At 42.7% G+C, this 23,181-nt stretch overlaps 2 protein-coding genes across 5 annotated transcripts in view; one reads left to right on the forward strand and one right to left on the reverse strand.

Annotated features, from left to right (window-relative positions):
* Positions 1-419: 419 nt before the first annotated feature.
* DDIAS (DNA damage induced apoptosis suppressor) lies at positions 420-9,514 on the forward strand. Of its 2 annotated transcripts, none has more exons than XM_085065488.1 (5): positions 420-689; positions 2,531-2,659; positions 3,653-3,814; positions 4,893-5,010; positions 6,777-9,514. In XM_085065488.1, the coding sequence occupies exons 2-5, from the start codon at positions 2,547-2,549 to the stop codon at positions 9,267-9,269; spliced, it is 2,886 nt and encodes a 961-aa protein (XP_084921614.1). In that variant the 5' UTR covers positions 420-689; positions 2,531-2,546; the 3' UTR covers positions 9,270-9,514. The 2 variants fall into 2 exon arrangements, with proteins under 2 accessions (XP_084921614.1, XP_084921603.1); XM_085065477.1 differs by lacking the exon at positions 420-689 and adding an exon at positions 932-1,146 and having other exon boundaries at positions 2,522-2,659.
* A 4,642-nt stretch (positions 9,515-14,156) lies between these two features.
* The window catches only part of RAB30 (RAB30, member RAS oncogene family), a 48,869-nt gene continuing 39,844 nt past the window's right edge, over positions 14,157-23,181 (reverse strand). For all 3 annotated transcript variants that reach the window (XM_085065626.1, XM_085065619.1, XM_085065623.1), the window contains one exon: positions 14,157-22,727. In XM_085065626.1, the coding sequence (XP_084921752.1) occupies positions 22,477-22,727 (251 nt within the window). In that variant the 3' untranslated portion in view covers positions 14,157-22,476. The remainder of the gene's footprint in view (positions 22,728-23,181) is intronic.

A 23,181-nucleotide genomic window follows, 5' to 3' on the forward strand; every position in this document is an offset into this window, starting at 1 on the left:
CCCCCGTGGCTGCCCTCGGCAGCCGCACTTCCGCCCTTCCGGCTGCCCTCAGGCCGCGAGACCGCCCGTGCCCCGCTGCTCCCGGAGCGACCCGGCCTGAGGGCACCGAGCGCAGCCCAGCGCAGCCCAGCCCAGCCCAGCCCAGCCCAGCCCAGCGCAGCCCAGCCCAGCGCAGCCCAGCCCAGCCCAGCGCAGCCCAGCCCAGCCCAGCCCAGCCCAGCGCAGCCCAGCCCAGCCCAGCCCAGCGCAGCCCAGCCCAGCCCAGCCCAGCCCAGCCCAGCGCAGCCCAGCCCAGCCCAGCCCAGCGCAGCCCAGCGCAGCCCAGCGCAGCCCAGCGCAGCGCAGCCCAGCCCAGCCCAGCGCAGCCCAGCGCAGCGCAGCCCAGCCCAGCACAGCCCAGCCCAGCCCAGCGCAGCCCGCCCGCAGGTGAGTCGGACCGGAGCGGAGCGGTCCGGAGCGGCCGGCCTCGGGGCGGCTCAGGGCTGAAAACTGGGCTGTGGGATGTGCTAACGACTCGTGCTCTGGTTTTCCGCAGGGAGCGAGCGAGGCGGCGGGATCGGCAGAGGGCTCCAGGCACCGCCGGGAGCCGCGCTGCGGGCCGGGCTGCTGAAAGGCGCCTGCAGGGCTGAGGGATCCCCGGCGGGGCGCTGAGGCTTGCGCTGTTTCGTTTATTACACAAAGTAAAGCAGGTCTGTTCATGCAGTCCCCTTTCAGTCTGCGTCCGGATAGCGGATTCTGTGTTTGTTCCTAAGGGAAATAGCGGTGTGGGTCTGGGGTCTGTTGGCTCTTGCCAGAGCCTGTGTGAGCATTAGATGCTGTGCTTTATCTCCCGTATTTCAGCTGAGTGCTTGCAGTGGGCTGTGCTTTCTGGGCTGTGCGGGTTTGTGGTTTTTAATGTCTTTTTGAAGTGCAGGTAACAAAAACTATGTAAACTTTGTTTCTGAGTTGAAAACAGGTGGGAATGTGAAGCACCTGCGAGCTTCTCCAAGCCCACCTTTTTGGGCAATAAAAAGTCAGACTTAACATTATTACCCCTTTTATATGTATTTATGTGTTTTCCACGTATTTTTGCTGGTTTCTTGTAGTGTGACTAAAGCTAAATTGTTCCCTTTTGTCAAGAGTTGAAGGCATGCACCATTTAATGTTCTGAGTCAAATGAGTCTCTGTTGATATGTGTGTTCTGAAGAGATGTATTTATCCCATTTTGGTTGGCCCCTTATTAAAGCTTTTCCCTTTCCCTTTCTCTGTTTTCCAAACGTAGGGAACATTGACGTATCTTTTTTGTTTTTTTTTTTCTTTGAACTACTCGGGGTAATGAGTTTAGTCACTCACATTTTTCTAGTACTCAACGTTATAGATCTTATTTTTACCAGAATGCTGAGAAAGGTGTCCCAGAGGGCAAAAAAATAGCCTGGAAGTTTAACTTTCTGGTGGCAAAATATGAACAAAACAGAATTGTTGATCACTGAATGTGGGGTTTTTTAACCTGCAAAAGCCATACTTAAGTTTCCTTTATCTCTTTCATCTTTTGCCTCTCTGAGAGAGTTTTGGGATAAAGATGTGGAATTCACTTCCTGTTCTGAGTTCATCCTGCAGTTTATAGCGAAGAGAGATTTATATTTAGCCACAGCTGTGATAAAAGAGCTTTTGATCATTTAAGTTGGAGCTCTGTGATTTGAGGTATTGGATGTGGCTCTGAGGAACTTGCTCTAGGGGAAGGTCTCCCTGCCCATGGCAGGGGGGCTGGAACTAAATGATCTTTAAGATCCTTTCCACCCCAGACCATTCTAGAGTTCTGTGATTGTTGTCTATGTGTTTCCAACATCTGCTGGGAAAAAAGTTGACTGACTGAAATAAGAGAAGCTTCCTAAAACTTGATATTTTGGGCAGTATGGTATAATAAAGGCAAAATAAATCTGCAGGAAAGTAATACTGAATAAAAATAAATTAATTCCTATTTATTTAAATGTTTAGTTCATCATTTACTTGTCAAATCCATACAGCCTCTGTTGAAATCAGCAATAAACACCTGGAGCTGCCTCTTTATCTCAAAGAGTGTGATGTAAGTGCAAATATGGTTGCTATTGTGAGCCTTTCTCAAGATCTTCTGAGCATCCTTCCCAAGTCATTGGTGTTGAGGAGTTTGCAGAATTACAAGTGCAGAATCATTTCAGTTTTTAACCCCATGTTGTGGCTTCACTCTAAATTAAGGAAAATAATTAGAAAGCAATTTGCTGCAGTGCTGTGCCCAAGGGTAATTCTAATAAAGGTTCCCTAAATGCAAGTGAGAATTTGCATGATCTATCTGCAGTGGTGCGTAAATGCCATGAGCACTTCCTTCTTATTACATAATTTTATCTTTTTTTTTTGTTTTTAAAGAGTTAATTAATAGAATTTCTGTTTTCAGACAGAGATCATAATTTCCTGAAGATTGCTGTTAAAAATGTTATAATAACCCAACTGAAAGCAGTGAATATTAACATCTCATAAAATGTGAACTCTTTGAACCATTTTGACTTACTCATTTCAGGTGATGCTGTGAGCACATGAATAGTGTACAGGGACTCTTGGCTGCCTCTGTGATTTCCATCCGGAATTCCTGCTTCTTCTATCCTGCCTGTCAAAACTGCTTTTCTAGGCTGCTACTGGATTCCAGGAGGTATGTCCTGTTTTGGGAATCATTTACTGATTTCCATACACTTGGGAATCTCTGTTAGCTTAACAAAAAACAAAAGGGTTAAAATCCAGCCATGGTAGAAATAAGTTCTAATTTCAGCTCTTATGTTACTAATCACTGTTTAGATCTCTGTATTCCAGGAGCAGTTTGGAGGTTGTTATGCCTCGAGAGTTCTCTTGTGCTCAGTGCTTTGTGGTATCAATTAATGGTTTAGCAGAATAAATGATGTGTGTTAAAGCTTCTAAGTGTATCCCCTGCAGTCAACCCAGTCCCTCAGTGCTGTTCCTAAGTTGGAAAACATTGTCTGAAAGCCCCTCCAAATCAAATCCTGATTTTCTTTTTTTTCATCTCATTCTATATGTGTATTGCACCTGGTAGTCCTGTATGACTCTTCACTGAGTGCATGTCCAGAAATGTATGAGCTTTCCTTTTAAATTGCAGTGTTGGGTGAAATCTCTGACACACAGAAGAACAGGAAATCAATGAATGTCAGCACTAAATGGAAGGAGCTGACTTTGTAAAGCAAGGATATCTGCTGTTTCAAATGCTGAAATACAAGATAACAGTGCTGTTTCCTGATTATTTTTTTAAACCTAGGTATTTGTACTCAAGCTGCAGGAAGAAATATCCCAAAACAGAATGAAATGAGAAAAAAATGGGTGCAGGGAATTCAAAATTACACCCCAACAGGCTCTCAAAGCCCAGTGTCCTTTCTAGTTTCACAACAGGCTAGCATTTAATAAATCAGTAAAAGAAGCCAGAGGCATTCTGTCATAATACAGCCATCTTGCTCTGAGCCTTTGGTAAGATTAATGCCTCAAGGAGTAAAGAGTAAGAAAAAAAATTTTGTTTTTTATTGAATATTTGATACATTATAGTGGTAATACTTACGGCTGCAGATAAGTTCTTACCTCAGCACTGATTAACTGAGGTTCGTGCATTCATCTTTTCTATCCTTTTACTGTCTTTTGTCAGGTTCAGCTGTCTGAAATGTGGCTGCACAGGTGAAGCTAAAGATGCAAGCTACAGATATAGATTGTCCCTAAAGATTGCTGACACTAATGATTTGTTTGACATCACTGTTTTTGGAAGTTGCTTAGATCCATTCTTTGGGGTCACCGCAGAAAATCTGCAGAGGTAAGGAATAGATTGTCTGACCATATAGCTGCTGCTATTTATTCAGCCTAAAAAAAACTGAAATGAGCCTAGATGGTGGGAAGATGAGTGGGAAGTAACTGCTAAAGTGCTCCCTTCCAGCATTTCCTTGGTACCCATCACCTTGAGAAAATGCTGAAGTTTGTTTCTTCTGAAATCTTGATGTTTTGAGAGGGATTACTTACAGGTAGAAGAAGAAATCCTCCACTTGTCTATTGAAGGCAGCTACTACTTGTCACTATTTGGTTGGTTTGGCTTCTTGCTCATGTCCCTTCTCCTTTTTTTGAGGTGATTGAATTTTCTTTGTTTATGTAAGTTGGCTTTTCAAGGTAGAGCCTCTGGGTTTTCTGTTTTAACAGTTTGAATGCACCTTGTGACTTTTTGTCAATATGACCAAACTTTCCTGAAGAAAGAAGGAATTTCTAAGAAAGTCTGTTAGTCCTCAGAGACAGACCACCCACACTGTAGGCTTCAGATTTTCTGAAATGTGAAACTGCTAGGATGGGATATTCAGATAGATTCCCTGCTTCTTTCTCTAGTCTGTTGTTTTCCAATGCCTTGTTATCACTGGCTCAAAGATGAATGCTTTTTTAATGCCATATTAGCAGCATTAATAACAGGCTCATGACAGGCATTCTGCCCTACATTGCTGTACTGCTGTCAGCTGTGAAGAGCAGTCATTTCCATGTCTTATCTGGATACTGCTGTGCTGTAAAGGCCTGGGCAGGAAGGATGTGTAAGGGATAGCAGCATATTGACAGCACTGCACAGTCACTGTGTTGGCAGAAAAATCACAACCACACAGGGAACACCTGAAAGCCATGGGTGTATTAAACCTGTTGAGTGGTCGTTTTTTTCTTTACTTTATCTCACTAACAAATTAGGTGAACTAAAGAATTGAAATTATAGGTTTACTGCTTCCTGTTTTCGTTCTATGTTTAGTTGAAGCTACCACAAAATCTTCTCCTTAACATGTGTCCTCATTAACACTGTACTACAGCTGAAATGCTATGTAAGACTTCCTCTGTGGGTCCAATACTTCTGTATGTTTTTATTCAAGGTATATTCAAGACTTCAATCAGCTGGCAGGAGAAACAAACACAGAGTCATCTACAAGAGCGTTAGCTCAAGCAGTAGAAGCCTGTTTCATTGGAAAAAGGTTTATATTTGGAGTGAAGGTAACTTCTAATCCACATTACTGTCTTTTAAGGAGTTTTTGTGGTCAGTTAGAGATATAGACTGAGTTATCAAAGCTTCACATACAACATTTTTTGGGAATTTGAGAAAATTTGATGCTAAAATGAGAAGGATTCTGCTTCTTTTTCCCAAGACTCCTGTGGGTTTTTTTTAATGAGTCACATCCAAAAATCATCTTGAATGGCAGTAGTCAGCTTAACAGCTTGTCGGGGTGCTTTTCAGAGAGCCTGAGCAGTGCCAGCTCCTGTGCATATCAGTAACAGCTTGGAGTCTGTAAAAAAACCATGTACGTTTGGAGCAAGAAACAGACTCTCTTTCCAAGCACTGTCCTACCTTTCCCATGCTGTGTAGTCTCCTGGTGTCTGAAATGTCTGCACATCCCCTTGCAGTATTTTAATATTCCTGGATTTAAGAGTATTTTCAAAATGTTGTTAAAGTACAGCTGTTCAGCATCTGCACTGGTGGCTCTTTTGTGTGTTTAACACACTTCGAGATATTAGTTCTTTGAAATATTTCTACAGAAACAGTCTTCTAGGTTCTCTTCAAGTGGTGCTTGTGTGAGTCATTCTTATTATGAAATCTGTGAACTAAATCCTACCTGGCAGGTGTTTTGCCTCTCCCACAGATATGATGAGGTTTGTATCTGAACTGAGATTTTTCCTGATGTACAGTATGTATTTAATGGAAGCTGGAGGACTTAATGGATTAACTTTACTTACCTGGAACCCTTGACCAGGTCTTCTGGCCTGATGCATTGACAAACATAACTAATCCTGGATATCACCAGCCTTGTGGCTGCTCCTGCACACACAAGGGCTGAACACACATTTGAAGACTGTTTGTTCAGCCCTTGGCTGTAGACATTTCTACAGTTGTGTTCAGCTGTGTATGCAGTTGTACCCTCCCAGATAATACTCAGAATCAGCATGACATAGTTTTTAAAGACTTATCTAGAGGGTTGCTGTCCTTGGCTAACAGCCTTCAGCCTCAATCCTTGCACAGACTCAGGGAGGAGGAGGGTTTTTGGAGATAACTATATCTGCATTTTGGCCTCTCTGACTTTGCCAGACCTTGAGGGGTAGATGAGAGTTTATCCACTTCTTAAAATATTAGCTAATTCCCTCTCTATTTAATGTAATTTTTCACCTGTAACTTCTATTTAGAGAGAAGCGGGTTTTACAAAGAATTGCAGCTGAAGCTCCTTTGAAACACTGTTCTCTAAAAAATTCTGAGCAGATAAAGGTTGTAGCTTATTCCCTTTCACTTTCTGTAGTGCACAGAAAGTCCCATGCTGGCTTTGGTAGCTGAGCTGCCAAGTCAAGTATCTGGTACCAGTTCTTTGCTTCAAGTGCTGCCCAGTGCCTCCTGGATAAGAGAAAAGCACTGGCCTGAGGCAGCCAGCCATTTGCACTGAACTGCACAGGAGGAAGCCCGGAAGCATCCAGTGCCCTAAAGGGAGGAAGAAATTTTCTGTGGAGTCCTTTCTCAGAGTTCTTGGTTGTTTTTCCAGCTCCAAAACTCTGTAACTGCAACAAGCAAAGAACCTCTCACTGTGATGCCCTTTATAGCTCTTGCCAGGGCTTATTTCCCAGGGACTGCCTTGTGTGACAGACTGTTTTGTATTCTCTTCCCTGCAGATCCTGACAAAAAGTGAGACCTAAATTTATGCCTGACTTAAAAGACACGTGTTAATTTTTTTTTTTTCTCTAAGTTGCTTGTTTTTTTTTGTTTTCTTTTTTCCCCCCAGGGGTGGGCAAGGGAAGATGGAGGACATTCTGCTGCCAGCAGCATCTTGCAGAAGTGTTCCAGAATTAACAGAAGTACGAAAAACCTTGTAGCTTGCCAGATATTCCTGCCAAGTGCTGCTGTTACTGGCTTTACTGTTATCAGCTACTTAGATCGTCTCCTGCAGTCGGCAAAATTCAGGAGCTGTAATAACAGCTCATATTTACCTGATGTGTCATCAACTCCCGTAGATGAACCTCTCAGTGAGCTCAGCAGCTTGTCTAGCCTGAGCAGGAACTCCTGTTTTGTTCAGTCTAGTGGCAGGGAAAGTTTTTTAGGGTACTGGCAGCAATCCTTCAGTCTGACTTCATCTGTTGCTTGGGTAACAGCGGAAGACTTTCCCACTCTGGAAGTGGGAAAGCTGGTGAGTGAACAGCATGAACAAGAGGAGAGGCCTGTCTCTGCAGAATTGTGCAGTGTAAGCCTCAACAATCAAACTCTTTGGGACTCACAGTTTCTCATCTCTTCTGTGAAGGAGGGGGATAAAAAGAAGGATAATGAATCAAGTTCACAGCTTAGTCGGACTGATGGTCTCTCTGCAACTGATAAATTGGAGAGAGTACCCTCTTCAAACCCTGAATGTTCACATCAAAACAGTTCCAAGTTGTTACAACATCCCTTGGAATCTGAGGTAAAAAACATTTACCCAAAAACTAATAGTAGAAATTATTGTTACCCAGAAAAATCCCACAACTCCCTTGTTTGCAAGAGAGATGCCTCAGCTGCTAATCATGTAAATGTAGCTGAAGTGTCTCAGATGGACTCTATGCTTTGGGAAGAGCTCCCATTCTCAGAAAGCCTAAATCAATTGTTAGCCAGAATAGAGGATGGCAGGAGTGTTGTAACATCACCCAGCCTTGATGCAGGCAAACATGTCCTTCTTGAAAGCAGCAAGTTGGGTGTAAATCTTAACAAATCATATCCCAGGCAAACCCCAAATGATTTGCCTGCAGCAAGCATCTCAGGGAGGCTGTTGCCACCAGCAGAGAATGATAGCTGGGAGAATATAGTGTTTGCTTGTCTTCAGTCAAATACAAACCCTCTAAGTGATGTGTCACAATGTGAGTCTTCCCTTAGTGATTTATCTTCAACCCTCAAGGAATGTGGAGCATCCTCACCAGTCACACCAGAGCCTTCTGCTTCTCAGAGCAGATGTGTGCAGTCCAAAGAAGCAAATAGTGACACTGCAAATTCATCTTGGTCTTTTATTAGGCTGCCTGGAGAAACCTCCTGTTTGAAAAGGAGAAAGATAGCCACCTGTATGCATTCTGCATGTGAAAGCTGTTTAGCTGGTTGTGAGAATAAAGAAAATTATTCTTCTACACCAAGCCAAAAAACAGATCTTACACTTACGGGGACCTGGGTCTCTGATCCACCAACTCCCAACAATGCCAGAAGGATATATAAAAGAGAATTAAAACCATTGGCAGAACTGTCAGATAATACCTTCAAAAGTATTAGCAGGAATGAGCTGCATGGGAACAACATCTTCCCTGAAGGCAGCTACAATGCTTCTGCTGATCTCTTTGATGCAAGTGTAAGAGCGGTAGCAAAACCTGTGGAATTCTTAAATAAATCATGTAATTCTTTAATACAGGAAGATACTTTGACAGAGAAGGTCACAGCTGAATCAGTCCTCTCTCCTAGAGGTGTTCCTTGTAACAGTTCAAAACTGAGCTCATCCCTACACAGGTCTCATGCTTTTAGCAAGCACAGTACACCTGTAACTTACTCCTTTTGTGATTCAGAATGCAGTTCAGTTTGTGCTCAGGACTTTGTTCCTTATTCACAGTCAACTCCTATGGCTAAACCTCTGCAGAAGCTGTGGCCTGTTGGGGAAAGGAGCTCTTCTGTCACCATCTTCACCCCTAAAAATCCCACTAAAATCTCTGCCAAATGCAAGCGATCTAGGTCTTCCTTTCAGAACACTCTGCTGCAGCAGCTTACTGGCAAGTTAGTGAAACAGGGGAGGCCAAGCAACAGGGAAAACCAAGAAGGTGGTAGCTCTACTTCACAGCAGTTCCTTAACAGCCAACTGCCTGCCAGCTTGGAGGAGTGGATCCCTCCATCTTCAAACAAAAGGCTGAAACCAACACTGTCTTTAAATTTAAAAACAGTTAGCTGGGCTGCTGACTTGCAATCCACCTATGGGCACACTGGCAGGAACTCTATTTCTGAAAGCAGAAAGAGCAGTGAAAATGATGAAAATGTCATCCAAAGTGAGAGATTAAGCCCTGGGGATAGAGCCAAGATTCTAACAACTCCTGTATCTGCCAGTGTCACCAAGACCTTGTCTTTAAATGATACAGTCCTGAAAACTTACTCCCCTTCAGAAGGTAAGAATTGCCTCTCATGTGGAAACTATTCAGGAGTTATATTGGAAGGGCCAACTGTCTGGTCTCCTGAGCTGTTCTTCCATGCACAGATCCCTTTTTCCAATGAGCCAAAATACTAAAACAAATACACTTCTATGCTGTGTTCTTTTGTATTATTTTTTTAAACTTTTGAGAAGGAGCCAGTAGAAGAAATGAGCTATTTAACAGTTAAATAGTTTATACATCTGTTGCTAAGAGGACTTATGTTTCTTTTGAGGCCTTTGTATTACAGAGATGAGGGAAATCATAATTTGCAGTTACTGTATTTTATTAAAAATTATGTAGGATGAGCAAGAAACACTTTTGCAAATGTGTGAATATTAAATAGATCTCATTTTATCAAGTACAAGTAGGTGAAGTGTTTTAATGTTCACTGTTCTTTTTACCGCAAGAGCAGCACTGGAGTCCATGTCCACTCCACATTCTTGCCTGATGACTCTGGGGAGAAAGAGCCAAGTTTTCATCCAAGATTTGATGGTGCCTTGTATCTGAGCCCATTTGGGATCCTGTGACAGCCTTGAGTTGGGTGAAAGGAGCCATCCTGAGAGCTTGGTAGCAGCTTCCAGTTTTCCTATAGGCTTTTTCAAGTTAAAGACTGCTAGTGGCAGATCCCTGACAGTGTCTTTCCTCTCCTTGCTTTAAGATCTTCCATATTCCCCAACCCAAAACAGCTGCATTTAGGATCATTGAATAGAGAAACCTTGGATCTGCTACTGTAAGCTTGTGTATCAGATCCTGCAGAAGGATATGGCAATCTGGTGGCACAGGATCTGAGCAGCCTGAAAATGCTGACATTTTGTTGTGAGTGAGTGTTTTTAAGGTCATAGTGTGGCCTGAGGGGGTGGAGGGGATGTACCACCACACTCATAGAACCAGAAACAGACCTTAAAGTACCTGCTGTAATTTTTTTTTTTTTTCCTTTTGTGGTATAAAATGAATGTGCACCATTTACGTTATGACTCGTGACAGGGAGGGATTACTTGTTTCCTTCTCAGCTGCAAGGTGGATGCTTTTAATCTTCCTATATTTGAGGCCTCATATAATTTCTACAGCACCTATGAAGCCTAGTCTTTGTTCAGAAGAGTTTTGTGTCTCACCATGCAAGGAACAAATTGTATCAATACTGATGTCTAAAGGACTTTCAGGTTATAAAGACACCACTTCTGCCTTAGGAAACCTGAGAGGCAGAAGTTGCTGGAAATTAGAGGAATATCGTGGGAATGTATCATTTGGTGCTGATCTTGTTCCTGTGCATTTTAGTCCCTATATGTCATTGATCATGGTTGGAGTCAGGGCTAGAAGGGCTTCTTGTGTGACTCAAAAGCTTCTCTAACTCTCAGTCCCTTGGTCCCACAGTAGGTGCCTCAGTGGAGCTTCCACTCAGACCAGCAGGCAGGACCTTCCTAAGGCAGCCAACAGAAACCATGGTTGGGATGGATGGAAAAAACACACCTTTGGAATTGGAGCTGTAATCTTTGCATGGCTTCATACATCTTCTACAAAATAATTATGTACCTGCTCATTACTTTCAGGAAACTTAGCAATGAGGGCATTTACTCTCACCACCTTGCTCCTTATCCATGATTTTGAACATGGATCACCATTACAGAACATATGGGTAAACTTTTTAAGTTTTTCAGTCTCTAGCCTAAGTTCTGCACCTTCTAATCAAATGTATTTCCCTTTGAGAGATGGGAGAGAGAAGAATATTTGGAACAAGCTTCTCCTTTGGCTGTGCAAGGTATAAATGAGGTACAGCCTCTCCTGCCAAGGGTGCAGATGTGCTGAGGCTGCAAGCATTCCTGCAGGCTGACCCAAGAAAAAGTTCCACTTGGCTATGCAGCAGGTCTGGACAAGTGAATTCCCTCTACAAAGAAACTTTTCCAAGTCAGCACTGGTTGGTTTGGTTGTTTTTTTCACTCCTTACTTACAGTTGAAATCTAGGCACTGGCTCAAAGATTTGCCTGACATTGAAAGGACATGCAGCAGAGCTCTGGAGATGAGTGAAAGACCTTAACCAGCAAACCATCTCTTCTTGCTGTCCCAAGCAAGATACTCAACACACCACCAAAGTTCTTCCTGGTGTTTAAGGTTCCTGCAACAGCAGACAGCAGTGGAAAGAGCTGCAAGATTTCTTCTGACAGGTCCAAGCCTAGATCCCTGCAGTCCCTGAACCCTAGACATAAACAGAAGAAAAAGGAATATCTTATAGCAAAGAAAGATGGGAAAAGAGCAGAAGTAGACATCACAGTTTTTAGCAACGTTTAATTGATAAGCTGATTATGTTTTTAAACTGAGAGAGGGGAAATTTAGGTGAGATATGCAGAAAAAATTATGCACTGTGAGGCACTGGCACAGGTTGCCCAGAGAAGTTGTGGATGCCTCATCCCTGGAAGCATTTAAGGCCAGGTTTGATGCAGCTCTGAGCCACCTGGTCTAGTGGAAGGTGTCCCTGCCATTGACAGGGGAACTGGAACAAGGTCTTTAAAGTCGCTTCCAACCCAAATCCATTCTGTGGTTCTGTGACCAAGGTAACTGCAAGCACCTGCCTGTGAATGGAGCCACTTGCTAAGTGTGGTGCCAGTGACAGCACTGTTGCAGAGCAGGGGCTCTGCTGTAAGGGACACAGCTCCCTGTGAAAGGCTTCCTGGCACAGCCAAAGGGACATGAGGTAATAGCAGAAGCTAGGGACTTTGTAAGCTGCTGCTGAGTTGCCCAGCTGAGCTTTAGCCCAGCAAATCAGTGCACCAAAACTGCATCAGGGCTGCTTCAGTCAGGGTAGCTCAGGGCTCCAGGATGAGACCAAGTGAAAAGACCTGGGCTTGTGCTTGCATTTACCAGTCCTGTGTCTGCTGAAAAGAATTATTTATTGTAAATAAAATCCTGCTTGAGGAGCCCTAGGGGCATGTAGAAAGGGAGTAAGAAGTGTTGCCTGCCTGGAAATTAGACATCTGCATGTATAGCTCACACAGAAGAAATGAAAGGAAAACCAGCATTACTCATGCCCAAATCAGTGAGCATAGGGAAGGCAATATGGAAAAGGTTTTAAGGCATCATAACACTTGAAACTAGTTTTTTGTACTACAGCATATTACAGGATACTGCAGTTATCACTGGCTCTTTAAGCACTCCCTTGTGATGAACTGGACAGACACCCACTCTATCACCAGGAGTTAGACCTGATCCAAGTGAGACACCAGAGACTTGATGCAGCTAGCTCTGAAACACTGCCAGAGCTTCTACATCATAGTCCTGACAGCATCTTGACATGAAATGTTTGGTCCAGCATGAGTGATTTTATTCAGCAGACAATTCATTCACATACTATGGTAAGTGATAGCTTTGGTGCAGGCTGATGTGATTATAATTATAAGCTTGTACAAAAAGACTAGAGCTCAGCATGTTTAATTCTGAAGGTAATAAAACTCCTGAAAATGCACACTGGTTTTGTGATTGATTCCCTATGCATAGAAATCCATAAATCAAGACTAGATTTTAAATTAGGCAGGACTGTCTGTGCCATACCATTGAAATTAAAGCAGGGCACTCAGATCTCCTGTGCTTTGTGCAAGAGGACTGCACACAGAGTAAGGGCAAAAAGTATTGTGTGACAGGTCCCTGTCAGCAAGATGACATCTTCTGGGCAGAGTTCCTCACATGCCCAGTAGGGAGACTTTGACCATGAGAGGATAGAAGAGAGGCAGTAAAAGCTCTCTTGCTCCTCTAGTCAGTCAGCCTTGCATTTCTTCCCCTGGGCAGCTTGTTCCCTTTTGCAGGGAGCCTTTGTGTGCTCACATTCCTCTCACCCTCAGCAAAGCCTGGCACAGGCTGTACCCTTGCTGCTACACCTGCTGAACAAGAAGGTTGCACACCCCACTGGTTCATGCTCCTGCAAGGAAGAGCTGCTGGTCATCACCTGCCCCTTGCTTTTCTCTTTTCTCCAGCCTTCACCCCCAAAAGCAACACACTTGAGCCCTCCCTTTCACTAAATACTCACTTCACAAGCGGTCTGAGCATCTAAAGGATGTTTTCTTCCTCTCCCTTTGCCTCGTTCCTACCTAGAAGCATAGAGGAACTTTTCCCTATCCAAGTACCTCGCTGTTCTCTCAATGACTCAAACTGCCAGCTTCCTGGGGAAGGAAGAGCAGATGGTCCAGCCCTCATGTCAGACATTTACCAAGGAAGGAGCTTCAAGGTCAGTGGAAGAGGCAATAAAAGACACATGGTGTCTTCAAGCTTCACAGCTCGTTTCTCAGTCTAAGTGTTAGCAGGAGTTGTCTTTGATGTGGAGCACAGCACAGGCGAGGAAACCTGGTCCCCAGAATGAGTCAGAACACAAACTTTATATATTTACCAAAAGACAAAAGGCTTAAAATGGGAGATCTTGTCCAAAAAAGATTCTAGGCCTTGAGGGAGGCAGGTCATTGGAGAACTCCAGTGGAGTTCAAAGAGAATGAAAACAAGTTGAAGGCTGAACAGAAGGAATAACATTAAAAAACCCCAAGTGACTGGGCTAAAGAATAAAAGACAACTGAAGCATCCAATTATCATCCAACATTTATCCTACACCAATCCAGCATCTTGCAAGGACAAGAGTTTAACCTGCCACAGGTTTGCAAGGCCAGTGAGTGGATGGTGCCTCTGTCAAAGGCCCCCTCTAGTGCCTGATGCTGGTGTTTCTTTGACATTTCAAACCTGTACAATTTCTCCTGCTTTGAATATTTTTTTTTTCTCTTCTAGTGCAAAGGGACATTGCCCCCATGGGCAGCAGCTCAATCTCTGCTCTTCTGGTGAGGTCTCAATGCTGTGAGAGCCTTGGTATGCTCAGCTCAAGCAGAAAATCTTTAGCAGCCATTCGTTTGCTGGTCTGATGTCAAACCATATCAACTGAATGCCTTGTATTTAAGGCAACTTTGCTTTCCAATCCAAATCAAAAAACAAACAAATCTCACATTTTAAACACCAAGTGGAAAGGATTAAACATTTATTTACATACAGATACACATGTAAGCAATTTCTAAGTATAAAAAGGACATTACAAATAAACATGAAGCATCATACATTCATCATCCTGGTCATCCAAAACACATTCCTTTCTCAAGCCCACTGTACCACACTTGACACAAGAACTTAGAGAAGAGACAAGCCAAATGCTTCTGACAGTCAATGATTCACAGTTTGGTGATAGTTCCTAACACCTATACCCTCCCCAAAAACAGCACTACCCCAGCAACAAATCAATGGTCTGATCAGCTGTAGTGCATATTTTCCACTGAAATGGTTGTGCTTGATCAACAAAAACCACATCCTCTCCTCATCCTTCTGGCCACATGTTTAGGAATCAGGGTTCTTGCTAAAATTCTGTACATTGTGCTAAATTCACAATTGTTGGGGAAAAGACAGCAGACTTTTGTGGGAAAAACTCCAACACAGGAAATTCTTTTAATGCTGTGACTTCCCTGGCATGGAAATCACAAACAAAATGCTGCTGTTAGTGCTTAAGCAGATTTTTAAACTACAATCCAAACTACAGCTGATGGAATAAAACATACTTTGTTCATGCTGTAAAAGAAATTACGTGCTTCAATGTTGACTTGATAGTAATCAAAGCTGAGGGTAATTCAGGTTTTCTCCTGAGGAAATGAAGATGCCTTTGTAGCATCTCTAAAAATTATCATAGCTTTCAAGAAAGAGGAAATGTTTTAGATTCAAAAGTCTAAAGGTAATGCAGAGCACGACAAACTTGTCAGTTAGATAACATTACAAAGGGAAACAAGCCAGTAAACATAAAATTAAAATGCCTACTCAAAGTATTAATGAATTCAAATGAGAACTGGGTGAGTCTTTCTGTATAGATCAAAGGCAGTTTGAAAAAAAATCTCATGATCTGCAAATTCACAGAACAGCCAAATATGTGCAGCAGAATAGAGTGAAGTGGAAATAAAAGAGCAGAAAGAGCCTTGTCCCATATTGACAGCTGAGTGACTGCAGCTGCTCCAATCTCAGGGTTTTGGGTCTTTTTTTTCCTTTTGTAAACAGCTGTGGAGAATAAAATGGATGTGACATATCTGCAGTGAATCTTATTATGCTAAAAACCATGGCATATTTTAAACTACTTCCCTAATATCCAGAGATATACTTGTCACTCCAAATCAGCATAGTAACAAGCGCTGGGCTTGCTCCATACTCTCATTAGAGGGCCTTTTCTCCACTAAAATGTTGGCTCTAGAAGTTAGTTTTTCCCCCTTCAGTGCTGGCTGTGAGTGGGGTGAGTGGTAACCCTTTCTTCCCAACAGTCTGCAAGAGCTGAGGCAATAGCCATGCCTGAAATCATGGCAGCTCTCCCCACCATAGACCAAGTATTTTATTCCCCCTCTATTAAAATGTAAAAATGGCATTCCCTCTGCTCTGCTTGCCCCTCAGTAAAGATTCAGCTGCTGGGACACTGCAGGACACTACATTCACTAAAGCTCCATGCCACTGATGTAGCCTCAGGCCTTGGAGACATTCCCAGCAGTGCCCCAGCCACAGCTCCTCCTCCACACTGCCCGGAGAGCAGAGAGTCTCACTGCACGGAGAGCAGCACCCACCTACCACTGGAGAGCAACTCATTTGCACCAAACTCCCATCAGTTCTTAAAGTCTGAATCTCTTTTATTGGTCCCCTAAGAAGGGAAATATTCCCGACAGGATGCCCTGGCTGGAATGGGCTTATTGAATTATTAATTTTATGTCCATGGTAAGAAGCTCAAGGCAGCACAGAAGATGAGCCTCTGATGTTCTTCGTTCTAACTAAAGCAGGAGTCAGATCCAGTGGTTCACGCAGTCAGATTATCCCTCCACAGTGCTTGAGGCATGAGCAGTAATTAGGGAGGAGCAGATTCATTGATGAGAGGCGCTAGAGGAATCAAGCTTTGAAAAGTGTTGAGGTTTGCATTCATGTGACACCAGACACTCCAGAGCCCTTGACTGCTGCCCATGAAAGCTTAAGAATACTTTTAACATCCCCTCTGCCCCAGAGAACCATGCACAGCCAAAATCATGACTGACACAGGTTTTGGCCATGTCATTTTTTGCCTGAGGACCAGGGAACTGGCCTTCAGAAGATGCTCAGCAGGGACACCACCACAGTGTACTCACGAGTGTACATGTCCTTCAGAATGTTATCCCAAGATAAGAAGAAGTGGAAAAAGCAAAGGTGCAAATGTAAAGCTGGCATCTGCTTTTTAATTGTAGGACTAACCACAGCTAAAATTATCTTCTGAGCTTACTGGAAAAGGATAACTGGTTCAAAACATGTGGTCACATCCACCAAGTCCCAATTGCAAGTTATTAATGTGAAAACAATCTCTGAGTATTGCAAACCCAGCTCCTGCTCATCCAGACAGATGAGCTGAGCTGTTAACACTGGCTATGCTCTTAAAACCAGCCTAATTTTTCACTGGCAACATTTAAAGCTTAAATTACACTCACTGCCTTCTCATTTTCTGCTCTGTCTGGGTTATCTTCCCCCAGTTATCCCACTGACTGTATTTGGAGGAGCAAGCTTTAGAGATGAGGCTTTCTTTCTGGATATGCAGCTCCCACTCAGAAAGAAACAAACACCCATGACTCACATGGCATCGTTTTTACTTCTGGTTTAAGTTAAAGCTCATTCACATGAGGGGAAAGGTTGTGATGCCATCTGTGAGTGTTGACAGCCAGTGATCTATCCTAGCTGGATATAGTTCAGTACAGCAAAGGCAGCTTTGGGTCAGGTGAGTGAGATGGGGATTAGAGGAGTAAGTCAGAGGAAGGCAGTGTGCTACTTTGGGAGCCCTGCATCATGGTCAGCATGATTACCCTGCTGTCTACTTTCCTAGCCAAGATAAACCCTAAACTGAGGCAGATGTGTGAGCAGTAACATTTATGGTACATTTAACTACAGCTCAAGTGGATGATTGCTTTTCAAAGACACCACCAGTTCCAGTTGACTCTGCTCTGCTTAGAATGCACTCCTTGCTCTTAAGAAATCAAGCTATTGTTTCCCCACCACTCATCATGATAAGACAAGACTGTCCTTCAAAATTATGATCCTTTCATGCTTGTGAACAGCAGCTACAACAATTTTTATTACCCACAGCAACAAGAGGATAGAACAGATGCAAGGAAAAAGGGTGATGCCAGACCCCAAATTTGTTGAGGTAACAAAGTTTATAAAAAGAGGAAGATAAGATTTTGATATAACAGGGTTTTCACTACTACAATTGAATAGAGTATTTTCTTTGGCTCCAGAGGGTTTTTTGGTGAGCACTTATGTACAGAGACATTTAAAAAAGGACAGAGTGTTTCCATACTTGCTCACTGGGAATTCACAAAGTATCCTCTAGAAACACCTTTTTCTAACTGAATTAACTCAAAAAGGACTTTCTTTGTAGGAGCCAACCATATAAGGATTTTGGGTGCTTTGATTGTAAAAGAATGCAGAACTTCAGGCTAAATTTCAAAGCAAACCATTCTGAAAGCCCAGAGCAATCAAAATCTAATTCATAGATGCCATTTTAAAAAAGGGTTGGGATGGAAGAAATCCTGAGCACACAGAACCATCTCTTTACTTGCCTTTTCTACTCGAGTCATCTTTCTCTTGCACAAAGGGCTGTAGCATTCATTCTGCCCCACAGCCAGGAGAGAGTTTCTGTGACAGTGTCCCCAGCCATATCTGACCCCGATGGCACCACAGCTTCCCAAAGGGCATCATATCCTGCATGTTTGCTAAGCCTATTTCAATAGCTGGAGAATTTCACCTATTTTCCAATTGAATTCAGTCTCTGACTTGCAGGAATCATGCCAGCTCAACATTTCAGCCTGATTTACAGACAGTCCTTCCTACTGAAAAGAGAAGACAAGTGGAAAAGCAGCTGAACAAACAGCAGTCCTTAGGGATAACGAACAAGGCAAAGCCCAGTGGATTTGACTATAACTAATTGCATCCCTTGTCAGCAAAAGCTCTGGAAAGCCTGCTGTCCCACGTGTGTGCACCCACCGTGCTTCTGCATCACTAACTTCGACTTTCCCTCTTTTCCAATCACTGTCTCCTGTGTCAGCCTCAGTCTGCTGCTGTTATTACTGATGCTGGAGGAATTCAATAGCCATTAGCTGCTAAACCTAGACTAGCGGGAGCCAACTATTACCAATACAGCCTTTTCCAAAAAAACACAAACAGCACCAGCAGGCTGACAGATTTTAAGGGCTGTTTCATGTGTTCTACAGCAAAGAACAAAGTATCTTGCCTGACAATTTGTCATTCATGTGTGGTTTTCATTAAATAATGATCACACAGCCATTTAGCATTCAGCACAAACACCTGACTGTGTGCTCAAACAGCTTACCTGGAGGTCAAATCAAGACTTCAGGGGTCGAGGTAGGAAGAGGCACCCAGCATTCCCTTCTTTACAGAGGTTGTAATTTCACTTTTTCCACCTTATTTATTTGACCTGAAGAGGTTTTGTTGGCTTTTTTTGTTTCCTTCCCCCTAGCACTTTCATGGGGGAACACAAGTATGGACAGAAGGGAGTCACAGCTTGTCTCAGCAAACTTTCAGTGTCAACACCCAATGCCAAACAGCAGAGAGTACTTCACACCCAGTGACCTGAAGCACTGAATGTTTGGTGGTTTACTCAAGATCAGCCTGACTGAATCAGTGACTCCCACTGGAAATCACAGGTTAGACCATCCAGTTTTCAGAGATGCTTTTACTAATCTCTGCTAACAGGCTAGATTAAGCAAACATCTGTTGATCATCCAGTATTGGCTTCTGCTTGGACATAATCATTGTGCTAAAAATGTCAAGAAAGTGTCTCATTACAGGACTACTACAAAAATTAACACTCAGCCAGAAATTCCATGGCTGTGAATATATTGCCCTCAAAACACATTCAAATGCAGCAACCATACTAAAAGCTTGGCTCTCTTCATAGCAGAGAACATTCCCAGTCAAATTTGGCCCCCATTATATCAATTCTGCATGGCTTTTGAATACTTTAGCCAGCAAGCATCACAATGCTTTTACGGACAGTTCTCTCAAAAATCTAGCAAGGTGGAGAGGTGATTATCACATAATTAGGATTTTTTTATTTTTCAAGACTTTCTAGTTGACGAAGCTTCTCCTTCCAGCTGGGAAGACTTCAGCAGTGGACCAGACAGTAGAAAAGAAGATAAACCCTCAGTGCTACAAGGAAAGTTTGGCTGTGTGCACTATAGAGATATTCAAAGGTGTACAAAAGTAACACCAGCAAAGGAGTTACCACATTAAAAAAACACTTCTTCAAGAAGAGCCATGTTTGCAAACAGCAGAAAGAGAGGCGAGTCTCAAAATACAGCTTTGGTTCATGACCTTGTAAAAAGTGTTGCACATACCATCACTGTTTCCTTTCAACTTTGTAAGACTACATAGAATAGACATTGAAAGGAACCAGTTCAAATTTGATTGGAGAAGTCAGGTGATTCACGTGAACATCAGCCCAGCTGCAGCACTCCATCCTGCCACAAAAGCACATCACTGTCTGGAGATGGAGTCCTTACACAAAGATTTGCTAGCAATAAAAACAAACAGGGCTTTGAGGTTGTTAGTAGGCAGCTAGTCTCCAAAATAGTCTCCAAAATAGTCTGTAGGTGACCTACAGATCAGGAAAGCATTGGGAAAAGATTTAGGCTTCTAGAAAACTCAAAAGTAAATATCCAAGAAAATAAAGTTACTGGTTTCTGCTATTTGACCAGCTCAGCTTGTTCAGTCATGTTAATGCATTAGAGTTCCAGCTCCAGAAGTGATGCAAGGAGCACTTTAAAATGCATTTATAGTGGTACTCAGCAGGGATGAAGAGCACCTGCCCAGCTTTGATCTTTCTGGAAACCTGGCTGAGGAACCCACAGGTGTTTTACTGGGCAGTCTCCTTCCTCCTTGATTAAGCTGATCAAAGAGCCCTGCCCTGTTTGTTATCAGTTATATGCTGATTGGTCCAGCACTGGGGAGAAGAGCTGCTACAAATTAAATACACATGGTATTGATCTTTGACTTGACTGGTCCCTGCCATGGAACACCCTGAGCCCAGCTCTAAAGAACTACCTCAGAGCTGTGCAGAATCAGCTGTCTTGGAGCTGGGTGCTCTTCACAAGCTCAAATGAAGCTGCACTTGGCAATTTGGGGAATGCTCAAGAAGAAAGATATTGCTCTTCAGCACAGGCTGTATCACATGGTCCAGCACAGCAGAAGCCACCAAGTCCCACACATTTCCAAATCCTCCGGATTGCAACATGAGCAGAGACTGAAAAGGACCAGAGCAGAGCAGCAGATGACATGTTCCCCAGCATCTCACACTTACAGAAGCTCTTTGCTAAATGTTACCTAAATGACAAACAAGCTTCATAGCACAACTTCTACATCCTCCTTTTACCATTAGCCATAAAAGTGACCTAAAAATAGCAAGAAAATATTAAAAATGGCCATATGACAAACCAATCCCCCCTCTCTTTGACACAGAGTCAACTCCCCATTACATATCAAAGGCACAGCATGATACAGCCCAAAGAAACTTTTCCAGGAAATAAAAAAAAGCATTTCAAAATGCCTCTTTTTTAATTGATATTTTTTCCAAGAAGTACTTACTGGCAGCTTTTTATGTCAATACAAAAGCTCTGTTATAATCTTCCGTAAAAGCCAAATAATATTAAATTGATTAATTCTAAATTGCAGCATACCACAGCCATGTAATCACCAGGAGAGATTTATCCAGATTAGCTAAACTGAACTCAGACTCCTAAATATAATCATGTGCGCATTCACTATCTTCTGATTTACTTCCATGCCAATGTGTAAACTTACAATGCATTGTATGGCACTAGAGGTGGAGTAACATCACAAACTCCATGGTGCATCCACTTCAGGGGCTCTGTAGGAAGAAGTTGCCTGAACAGTTACATGTACACTGGAGTTTGGGATTAAGGGTACAAAGCATCAAGTAAATAAAATGACTCTACAGCCCTGAACCTAAAAGCTACCCCAGCAGAGAGACTGGATGCTGACAAGAGACCTTCAAGAGCACCTTTGAGAGCAGTTCCACAAGGTGAGAGCTGGATGGGTCAGACATGGAATGACACCACTTGCAACCCATTGCTATTTCCACTTACCATAAAAAAAACCCTCTACAAATTTGTACTCCTGCCTTTCAACAAGAACTGTATCTGTAAGCTGTGTTTTTCAGCCAGACCATATTGCAGACTGCCAGTTCAGACTGTGCTTCCTTTGAACCCTTAGACACAATCCATGCCCACACAACACTTTGGTCATGTCTGGTGCACTTTTTCCAAGTCCACCAATAAGCTTTCCCAAAGCTAACTTTTTACATCAGGACATGACTAATTAGAGGAGGAATGGTTAATTTATTTATTTTTATTTCTGGAAAGTCTTTTCATCCTTTGTTGGATATCAAAGAAGCACACAGTCTTTTCCCACTATGTTCAGGCCTAGAAAAAGAGGTAATGAGATTTTTTTTTTTATTTGTATGAACAGTGCTTATTAGTGTTTTTTCCTAACCAGTCTAAGTTACACATTCAGAAGACAGTAATGTGGTAAGACTACATTTGGCCTATGGAATATTTGCTGAACTGCTAGCACCAAAGGGAGCAACCGAGCTGTATCCATGTCTTCTTCAATCTCAAAAATGTTGCTATATGTAGCTTTTTTTTGTTTATTCCACATTCACAGAAGTGCCTGTAGATGAGAGACATAACACTTATTTCAAACACCAGAGTCCTCCATGAAGATGCAGGGACAGACATTATGTACACATCCTAAGAGCTCGCTGACAGCCCAGAAGATTGCCAGTGTAGTCCAAAGTCAGCGTTCATTGTTGCGTTTTTTCTTGTTTTGTTTGACTTTAAAAAGGATCCAACACATTGTTCTGTAAGAGAGATGTGGATCTCTTCAGTATCTTCCAGAAAGGCTGGTCTGCTCTCCCACAGAAGGAAACAAAACAGCTCATGTTCTGCATTACATGAAGCACTTGTGCAACTCTTCCTTTTCTGACCTTCTCCACAGACTGCAAGAAAAATGAAATTTAAACCCTGTTGTATTCTGCTACATCATCATGCAGCTGGAGCCATCAGCCTGCTATGTTTCCTGGACTGTAACCTGACTGTGGGTAAGCCAGATGGGTCAGATTGGAATGAATTCCTTCAAGTAGACAAATCCCAGCATGGAAAAAAAAAAAATCCACTTGGCCCATGGCAGAAGGGGCAATCACATGCCAGCTCTTTAATTAAAATTACAGCAAGTCAAGTAGCTGATGCTTTTCCCCTCTCCTGGTAAGGGGGATGAGACATTGTTCACAAGGGTGTTCTGTCGTGCCTCGCTGATCAACCGGCAGGCCAAGTCCAGGAAGAGTTTTTCCACATTATCCGATTCTTTTGCTGATGTTTCCAGATAGTACATGTCCTGTGCTTCAGAAAACTCTGCAGCTCTTTGCTGGGAGACTTCCCTCTTATCAGCTAAATCAATCTTATTACCTGCATTGATAAAATATTTTAGAAAAGGAGTTAATTTGATTTCAAAACCAAAAGAAACTGAGGTCTATCAGGGATAAATAGTTTGGTGTTCAATATGTGTATGGACAGTGGTTTGGATATGTTACTTTTCATGCTTGCTCTCCTCTCCAAATAATGCATTCCCTGAAACACCCAAGTCCATTTAGCATAAGCTCATTTAATGAAATATGCCCTGTGAACATCCAAGTCAGTTTGCTTTTATTTAGCACCAGTGCATCTGTTTGCTGCTATCAACCAACATGAAAGGATTTCCATTCTAACATCTATTGAAAATTCTCCTATGCTTGCTCTGAGGAGCACTTAAAATGTCAATTATAGCATATGAGACACTAAACATGATGTTCATCATGTTGTTACAAGCTTTTAAAAAAGTCTGGCATTTAAGGAAGTTTCCCTATTTCAATATTCCAGCATA

The sequence above is a fragment of the Lichenostomus cassidix genome, chromosome 1 (assembly GCF_008360975.1).
Source record: "Lichenostomus cassidix isolate B80296 chromosome 1, HeHo_3.0, whole genome shotgun sequence".
In the NCBI taxonomy this organism is placed as follows: Eukaryota; Metazoa; Chordata; class Aves; order Passeriformes; family Meliphagidae; genus Lichenostomus; species Lichenostomus cassidix.

Coding starts and splice junctions, on each gene's coding strand:
- DDIAS (XM_085065488.1), top strand. CDS start 2,547: ATGAATAGTGTACAGGGACTCTTGGCTGCCTCTGTGATTTCCATCCGG. Junction 3,815..4,892: donor ACCGCAGAAAATCTGCAGAG/GTAAGGAATAGA, acceptor TTTTTATTCAAG/GTATATTCAAGACTTCAATC. Junction 5,011..6,776: donor GGTTTATATTTGGAGTGAAG/GTAACTTCTAAT, acceptor TTTTCCCCCCAG/GGGTGGGCAAGGGAAGATGG.